Source organism: Mesocricetus auratus, unplaced genomic scaffold (assembly GCF_017639785.1).
Source record: "Mesocricetus auratus isolate SY011 unplaced genomic scaffold, BCM_Maur_2.0 Super-Scaffold_100019, whole genome shotgun sequence".
NCBI lineage: Eukaryota > Metazoa > Chordata > Mammalia > Rodentia > Cricetidae > Mesocricetus > Mesocricetus auratus.
The window spans coordinates 15269808-15279441 of record NW_024429200.1 but is presented as its reverse complement, the minus strand read 5'-3'; the positions used below and the strand labels follow the sequence as shown (position 1 = coordinate 15279441).

Sequence of the window (9634 nt, the reverse complement as noted above, 5' to 3'; positions counted from 1 at the left end):
ATTAAATGTGTTGAGCGTAGGTAAGATGAATTCTGTTTTATAGACAGCTGATGTCCAAATCAACAAAGAAAATGTCAGTCATGATGTTGAGAAACTAGACATCATTCTTGATAAACAGCATGAGTATAAGTTTTTGTTTGTCTTTCAGCTCTTAAATTAACAAGAAAATCACACAAACTATATGTTGGAAGACCTGCATGACAAACCACTATATATTTCAATATTGTGGAAAACCCTTAAACCCTTTCTTTTTCTTTCTTTGACATAGTTGTAGGTTTATTCATTCTCTATACTCTGCCTATGAATGTCTATATTACTGATCTGACGAGATGTGTTAATGGCAATTAGTCTCATAGCAGGATTTACTAAATGGATTATAAATGACTTTAGACTTTCATTTGCATAATCATTCATAGTCTCAATGGGATGCTTCAGCTTTCAAAAATGTTTTGCAAAAAATTATGATTTTCATACAGAATTGAAGGCATTTGACCTCTCTGTGAGACCTTTAGCATACAAAATGAAAATAAGAACATTTCTCATCAAAGTTCAAGATACTATGAGGAGATGATAGTTCTCAATTGTGGTAAAGTAGTATCACATAAGAACTGCTCTTACATTGTGTCTATTACCTGAGAGGTGAGCTAAAGTATTCTTTTTCAGATATCTGTGGGAAGTCAAGTTGTGTGCTGACAGAGAAGAGGCAGTTGAGTGCTGATGAGATAAACAGCACTTTTCTCAGTTTCCTTCGGCCATTCATTTCTCTAAAATTATTCATTGTTATTTCAAAGCCAAATACAATCAACAACCATGATCTCCCCTATTTATGATGCAAATGAAAATTTAAACAAGTTTGTTACTGCCGGAGTCAACTGGACTTTCAGTGTTGAATGAACATGAATTGCGTAATGCAGTGTATGATGTTACTTTGATGCATTTCAGCATAAAACTAACACTTTTTATTTTATCATGAATATATTTATTTTTGGTTTTCACAAATTCAATAGATGTATGCAAGGCATAGTGATAATATTTACCCATTACTACCCTCTCTTCCTCTCGTGCTGCTTTCTTCTCAACAAGACTTCTTCCTACCTTCATATCATTTGTGTGTATGTGGGGGGTGAGTGTGTAATTCTTGTATAGATAACCACAGCTTTTACGGGTTCATGATTACAGTGGTCCTCCCAAAGGTGTTAGAAAGCTGAGGGATATAGCTTATGTGGTAGATCCATTGCCTGGAATGAATGAGGCTCTGGCTTTAATATGTAGTTTTGTAAAATAAACTAAGTGGTTGTGAAAACTTTCAGGGGTAAAATTTTATAGGAAAATGAGAGTCTCAGTAGATTCAGGGGTGGGAAGCAGGAAGGTTGGATCCTCTAGCTCCAATTTCTATTTTTTCTTTGCTCCCTGACTGCATATCAAATGCAGCCAAGTGACTCATGCTTGACTTTTCTGTCTCTCACTTGATTGTCATTGTGACTTTTCCCACTTTTCATACTGCAGTTTGCCAGTGGCCTTGTCAGAGGAACAGCAGGTGACAATTGAGCTTTGGGAGATTGAATCACCAGGAAACAAAGCACTGATGGGTGAATGTCTGATGGACAAGGCTGTGAGGGCTTTGGCTCCAGAATATCTCTTGTTACTTCTGTGTCTTTATATGTTTGCTGCTGCCATTTTTCTCTGGTATCTGTCATGGTGTGACAGGGTGCCAGGGAATCCCCACTGCCTGTAAGGTAGTGTGATGATCCCATGGAAATATCTCATTCTACTGGGAAATTTAACCTATGGATTATTATGAAGGTAATTTCTTCTTAAGCTGTACTGTTTAAAGTGTTGAACTCTACCTGTGATAAAACAGGGGCTAAGCCGGGCAATGGTGGCACACGCCTTTTTTTTTTCTCTCTGATTGTTATTTTATTTCTCCTTTACAGGTTCCACATAATAGACAAAGAGTTTTTGATAACATATTGTTACCTTTGCTGGAGATGATGATATAATCATTTAAACCATACAAATGTGTACATGTATGAGACTGAGGTTTCTGCAGCCTATAAACACCTCTTTGGGTTTAAAAAAGAAAAACTCAATATACTGACAATTCAACCGTAACTCTTAGAAAAACACCAGTTTCCTTAGCAAACATGAGCGCCCTGTACATGGACCTATCATCCAAGACAGCAATGAGCTGGGGAAGCCAGGAGCAGCTCCTCACACCAGCTCAGAAGACCTCCCCCCATCCAGGACCTCCTCAAGGTGCTCCCATCTTCATCACAGGAAGATAGTAGTCACCCCAAGAGAAGGCAGGAACAGCAAATAAACATTTGTTGTGAAAATCGAGTGTCTTCCACAGTGTTTCACACCCAGCATCTCAGGAACTCCATGCAAGCATGCGTACCATTCTCTAGACTGCTCCTTGCATTTCTCAAGAAAAGGAACCAGGTCTTCCTAATTGACTTTAGGTGCCTGGGACAACAAAGTATTTCACCAGAAGGGATGTAAGCAATGCTAATTGATAAGAGTAAGAATAAGGAAAAAGCAGCTATCTTTAAGAAACAGTGGGCTCTACTCACACCAAAATATCAGACCAATGCACAACATACTGCAAAACTGTAATACAATACGGTCAAACACAATGTTCCAATATTAAACTGTTCAAGCATATGAAGATCATCTTCTGAAAGACAAACTGGGCTCTTATCTTGTAGCTACCTTTGTGTAACTTTAAAAACTGCTGTCCCTCAACAAGGTCTGACACTGATCTTGATACTTGGTAGGAAGTTTGCTATGAGGCAATGACAGCTCAACAGTCAGCTTTGGAGATTGATCTCCCAGTGCTCATCTTCAGAATTCATCAGAGGACTGGCCATCATCTTCATCCCTCACTTCTCAGTATCTCCCTGAAGACTCCCTTTCTGGATTGTAGCTCTGCATTTTAATATTCAGTCTCTCGGCTAGCTTCTGTGCTGCGAGCTTTGCTTGCATCTCGTAATTCTGCTTCTGCTCTTTCTGCAGGGCCAGTGACTCTTCTATGGAGAGCAGCTGTGCAGGCAGATGGTGGAGTGGAAGGAGGCGCGCTGCTGTGATGTCATCAAGATGTTGCCTAGCCCTGCATCTCTGCTCTTCTGAGGAAGGAGACTCACCCCTCTGACAATGACTTGGTGAGTCACTCTGTTGTGTGTGTAACACATTGGTCTTAAACTTATGAGGAGGGGGCACTTGGTTTTTGGCTCGCATTTCTAGCACTTCCATGTAATGAGGCCTCTTCGGAGTTTCACTCTGGAGCTCTGTCACGTTCTCAAAGCTGGTGTCTTCTTCTGAGGGTTCACTCTGGTCTGCAATTGTGATCTTTTGCAACTTAGTGATAAACAGACTGTCAACGCTGCTGGAAATGTCTTCCACTTGACTTGAAACAGGGTGCTGGGGGAGATGCTTGCTAACTTCAGATGAGTGTGCCCTGGCCCCACTGCTGGGAACCGGGCCGGTGTTCAGTGTGCAGTCAGCCTCCGAAGGCTCTCCATTGCCTCTGTGAGTGAGACGTACGGGTCCTTGTGTGTCTGAGGTTGTTTTAGGTGGTTTGATGTCTACAGAGGAACAGTCAAGAACTAATGATGAAATGTCAAGCGTCAGGTCAGAATTCTGGGCCTCGTCTATGTCGGTATCAACTCTTGTGGTTGCTTTTTGCCTTAGCTTACAGTCTACACTAACAGGATGAAACAGTTCACTTCTCCCTCTAACTTCTTCACGTTCTGCAATGGCAGCTTTCAATTTGGCAACGGTGTCTGAGATCTTTTTACCTTTGTCGGGCAATTTGCAAATGAATTTTTCGTTGCACAAAAATCTCTCCTGCTGCCTCAACCTCTCCCGCAGCTCCGCCCAACTCCGCTGCCCCAAGTCCTCGGGAGCTGGGAGCTGGAAGCCATGGGGCAGCGAGAACATTATGCACTGGCTGCAGTTCCCCGGGGCCCATGGCGGGCTGAGGCTCAGCGGCCGGCTGTGACTCTGGCGTGCGAGCAGGAGTCGCCATTTTCCCGGAAGAGCACGGCTTCTTCGAGCAGAACAGAGCTTTATTGAAAATCGGTGGTGCACGCCTTTAATCCCAGCACTCTGGAGGCAGAAGCAGGTGGATCTCTGTGAGTTCGAGGCAAGCCTGGTCTACAGAGTGAGTTCCACGACAGTCTCCAAAACAATACAGAGAAATTCTGTCTCAAAAAACCAAAAAAAAAAACCCCCCCAAAAAAAACAAAAACAAAAAAACAAAACAAAAACAAAAAAAAACAAAAACAAAAAAAAAACAGGAGCTACAGAGGACAGAAGATAGGGACAAGGAAGTGTCATACAGCTCAGACACACACAAGCTGCACTTTAGGACCCATAAAGACTAATGCTTAGGTTAATGATTGAGGGAAAACAATAAAGTCTCAGCAATTAGCTCAAGTACATTTTGACTTTAGGAAATGTGTTCAAGGGCTTTAGTGTGAATCACAGCTGAAAGGAAACTTTAAACAGTTGATTTCCTGAAACCCGGAAACAAAGATTTGATTGATTAGTTAAGATAATTGGGCAGGACTCTAAAATATGAAAAGTTAAACTAGCCACCGTTTTTTTCTGGCAGTTATAGAAACTATTGCTCATGTAAGTGGTTATGGCTGAAAGGTTCCTGATCTATGAGAAGTCTAAAAGATAAATGCATAACTATGTGGGTTTGGGGGAATAATTTGTTCTTCACCTCTAATATGTAAAATGAATAATCAGGTAAAGCTATGGAAAACATGTTTTTTACTTGTATTCATTGTAATCATTCAGTTAAAAAAAGACAGAATGTAACCACATTGAAATTTTATATTCCCTTGAAAGATTCTGGTGGAGTATAGAAGCTGCAAGGAAAAACATGAAGAACTCAGAAGGAAAATACTGGGAAAGATGTAGAAGGAAGACATCAGGAAATAATAAGAATGAAGTCATCAGGAAAGAGAAACAAGGAAAACATCGGGTAGAAGCAGAGAACAGAAAAATAACACAGTAAAACAAGGAAAGACTAAGAAAACAAAGAAGGAGCTTTCGCCTCTCAGAAAGAGCAGTTTGCATGTTTTTCCTTCCAACTCTGTATCTTGTTCCCAGTTTCTCTGACCTGCAGAAGCTAGACACTCTGCAGTAGTATAAAGAAATATAGCCCATCCCAGTAATGTAAGGTGGGTCTTGTCACAGCAATGAGAAAATTAATTAATACAACGTGTAATTAACAGGTGCCAAGATTTGAATTATGCAATTTGAAACATGCTCTTTGATGTTTCTAGTAAAAATTTTGAGAATTATATCATGATTTATTCAATATCTTAAGATGAGTACACTGAGTCTTAAATATGTAATCCAATATACAGAACTAACAAATAGCTTATATGTAATCAAATCAAGGTTTATCTAATTTTAAAGATGTCCAATAACTTTTCATGTCATTAGTGCCAGGAAAAACATATTAAGGAAAAGCATATTATATGTATATATGTGCATACATACATACATATATAAATATACACACACATATATACATTATTATGATGAGAGAAAATTTCTAAGAGCTGAGAAGCAAAGTTACCAAGATTAAACAGTCTAATATCATTACTGGTAATTGCCACTGAACTAGCATTTGTCAAATCAAATTCCCATTGGCTGCACATTTGTGTTCAAATCAATGATTCCACTTCATGGATTTAAATCTTAAGACTCCTGGGGCAATTCTCAAGGCTCAGTTAGTTGGGATAATTTTCCTCATAAATGTGTGGGTGCAGTACTGCATAAAAGCTAACCCTTACACTCTGATCACTGATGAAGCCATGCTAGTTACCTCAACATCTGTGGTTTCCTTTTCACCTTAGTCTTGAGACATACAGATTTCATCACTCAGAATGCTGCCTTGTTTCTTACAAACAGTTTGTACAGCACTTAAACCACCCCCATGCAAATTCATTTATATGAATGCATTGTAATGTGTGAATAGCAAGGAGAATGTGGAGCTAAACTTACTGGGTTCAAATTTCTTTGTAGGCATTTTTTGAAAACTTTAGTCTAATAGTGGCTCAATTTCTTCAACTGTGAAATCCAAATGATGATGATGATGATGATGACACTGATTTTGATGCTGGCAACAATAAATGTATTCAATGTATTTTATGTTTTAATTAATGACATTTGAAATACGTGTTCTGTAGTACCTGGAACAGGATGCCTAGATACACAAGCAGAAACCATTCACCGATGATGCCAAGTAGATGTGTTCCATATTCTTATCTACTCTCTGCTGAATTTTATTTACTTACCTTGACCTGGTCCTCCTTAACCACACTTATCTGTCTATGTTCCTAACAACAGTAGATTTAAAGCTGATTGAGAAGAAGTATTGTTTTCCTCTATTTCTGAATACTGTACAAGACTAAGGTGTAGTAAAACCTAAGCATCTTTAGAGGCAGTAGTGTGATTTTTATTTACTTTCATATGACAGCACTCCTCTGATGACTACAATAGCCTTATCCAGTTTGGCATAACGTGAGGACATTAAATAGGGGTGGAAATTGTCAACTTCTGGGGGGCTCATTTAGACTTTTTATTTATATGCTAGGTAAAGTAATTGACATACAGAGCTGTCTGTGTGCTGGTCCTTGGAACTGTGTTATATGACAAAGACTTTTTACAGATACAGTTACATTAAGGATTTGGGATTGGGAGATGATCTCAGATGATCCAGATGGGCTCTCTTTCTAAGCCAGAGACACCAAACATGAATTTATACACAGTTCCCACGAGCTAGGAAAGGGAAAGTGAATTCTCACTAAGAATCTCAAAAAGAGTTCAGTCCTGCTGACATATTGTATTGCTCTCAGACTTTTTGTCATTCAGAGCTGTGCAACTCTGTATTTGATTACTTCAAATCCCTAAATTCATAGAAGTTTGTTACTGATAAATAGGCCCCTGGAAATAAAAATAAACAGTAAAAAAAAGAAGGAAAGAAGAATGGTGTTACAAATAGCATCCTCAGTTGATTTAAAGAAAAGACTGTACAAATAGAAACAGTTGTTGATGAACAAGGAACAGCATGGGAATTGTTTCAAACTGATTTTTAAATACATTGCATTAAATAATTTCTGCTCAGAAATCAGTGTTAATTCGTGCAATAATTAACAGAAGCACATTCTACTAAATAAACAATAAAATAGGATAAAAAGACAAAAGCTAAAGCAATACTCTTGTTCATTTTTACCCAAGGATATCACAGACCAAGTGAATAGTTCCTTCATGCAAGTACACTCTCTGGAATGGCGATAGAAGCTTTGCTTACTCTCACTTGATCTGATATAAATTGCCATGCTCAGGCCCCATTCCTGTGCTCCAGTCTCCACTCCCTAATTTTACTTTCAGCCAGAAGCTCCTATATGGAGGGTCATGGGGAAAAGGAACTAAGCAAAATAGCAGTGGAGGGGATGAAGCTGTCAGTCTCACTTTAATAAAGGGTCGGTGAAAACGCTGAACAGAAGCTGTAATAGTGTTCCTGGCAATAACCACCCCTATTCCCCTTCTATTTTCAATCAGACTTAATTTGAATTAAATAGAAATAAAAACTCTTTACCATTGCACCCTAATGACTGTAATTTTCTCTCAAGCTGTTACTTACAGATGCAGTATATACTGCACCTTGGAAATAACATTCCAAGCACCCCAGCCCATCTTATTTGTTATTGAGTCTTGAGGATAGTGTCATGAAAACTGACTTAAAAGGTAAATTTCAATTTAGGAGATTGATATGAAATTCAAATGCTTCTGGATCCTCCAAAGGAAGGGAAATTATTTACACTGATGCCTTTTTTAGGAAGTCATTATTCTAGCTGGTCCAAAGATGCTGCCTGAGTGTTTTCTTTTCTTTTTAGGGCCATAGTACTCTTGACAGTCTCTGTGTGAACACTTCACTCGCCACATAGCTGTAACCCTGATTGCCAGAACCAAAATGTTTCCATTAAGACTTCAAGTATATGAACTCTTTGGTGCCAGATGGCATGCAAATTGGTCCCTTTACACAGATACAGATGTCACTGTGCCCAGAGTTTGTGAGAGTCTCTACTTCCACTCCTACTGGGAATATAATTTGGTAGAATAGCTCTCTGGCCAATGCTCATTCCCAGATGACAGCTGTCACGTGTGCACCCTTCTCCTCTTCAGAATGACAAAGAATCCAAACACAAAATTAGGAATGAACGAGACATATTTTTTCAATTCATGTAATTTATTGGATATACACAAGATGGAAGGAGAAACAGCCTAAAAATTAAAATAGTTGCCAAAATAAAATCTCACCGAATGGGAGCTTTCATTTTCATTCTCTCCTTTCCTCACTGAAAGGGATACTAAGGAAGAGTCTCAAACTGTGGATGTCTAATAGAGGGGGGGGGATGATTGCATTTATGCATCATTTCTTCAATATGCAAGAGAAACTAGAGTGAATGGAAGAAGCAATGTTAGTTATAATGTCACTAGAATTACAAAACAGCTTTTAAAATCATTAAGTAAATGCGAACCTGATATTTCAAGTGCACTTTTTCTTAATGGATTAGTTTTATCCTCGTTCTAGCATGTGGAATGATAGAGTAGGATCATTATTTTGCTTTACAAATTGATTTGTTTACTTACTTGTTTTATGAGTGACATAGCTGCTTGTTCAGTTGATCATGTATTTAAAGATTGGAGGATAATTTTAGCCCAAGTCAAAGAAACCTGGGAAAATGATGTTTCGAAAGTATTATTTTTATATTATAGATTTTAAATAGATTTTACAATCCAAAATTTAAAATATTCCATATAATACTTTTAGAAAGAATAAGATCCTCATCTTCTTTGCAACAATAAAACATAGTCTTGGAAAAATGAAGCAAAAAGTGATTATAAATTTGACACATATTCTGTTTTTCTTCATTGGTATATATGTACCAATCCTCATCTTAAGTAAGAAAAAATAAAGTCATATCATATTTTGTTCAGAGGAATATAGTGCATATGTTTACCAATTACTAGCAAAAGTTTTTTTAAAAATATCAATAGAAAATTCAGCAATTATAACAAAGCCTTTAGTTTTGTTTGTAGATATGTATCTTTATATCAATTTTATGAATATTTGAATTTGAGATAATATTATTTAGTGTTTAAGAGCAAATCAAAAAATCAAGTGCCTTTGATTTGATTCCATTGGTGTACCTGCCTATTTTTGTACCAAATGCTGCTTTCATTAGTATAGTTCTATAGCAGAGCTTGAAGTCAGGGGATTGTGATGCCTCCAAATGATCCTTTACTGTACAGGATTGTTTGTTTCTCCATATGAAATGATAATGATGGTCCTTAGTGGCACATTTAGCTAGTATTAATTCATGAATAACAAATTATTTTGTCAATTTCAATTCAATACATATCCTTGAAGTTTGAAATTCCATCTTAGTGACTTGTGATTTCTTCACTATGTTGAATTTATAACTGCGTTTTGCTTTCTCTGGACTTTGTTCTCTCTGTGAAAACAGATAAATATCTTTTTGCTGCCTTTCTCACTAGGTGTTTTGTGTGCCTGACTCCAAATGCTAATGTACTCATACTGCAGCTT

At 37.9% G+C, this 9634-nt stretch overlaps 1 protein-coding gene across 1 annotated transcript; it reads right to left on the bottom strand.

The window, feature by feature from the left end:
* Window positions 1-1903: 1903 nt before the first annotated feature.
* On the bottom strand, window positions 1904-3969 carry LOC121133027 (DNA-directed RNA polymerase II subunit GRINL1A-like). The gene has a single exon (XM_040728725.1). It carries the CDS (start codon window positions 3937-3939, stop codon window positions 2890-2892), a length of 1050 nt encoding a protein of 349 aa, XP_040584659.1. The 5' UTR covers window positions 3940-3969; the 3' UTR covers window positions 1904-2889.
* Between the last annotated feature and the right edge of the window lie 5665 nt (window positions 3970-9634).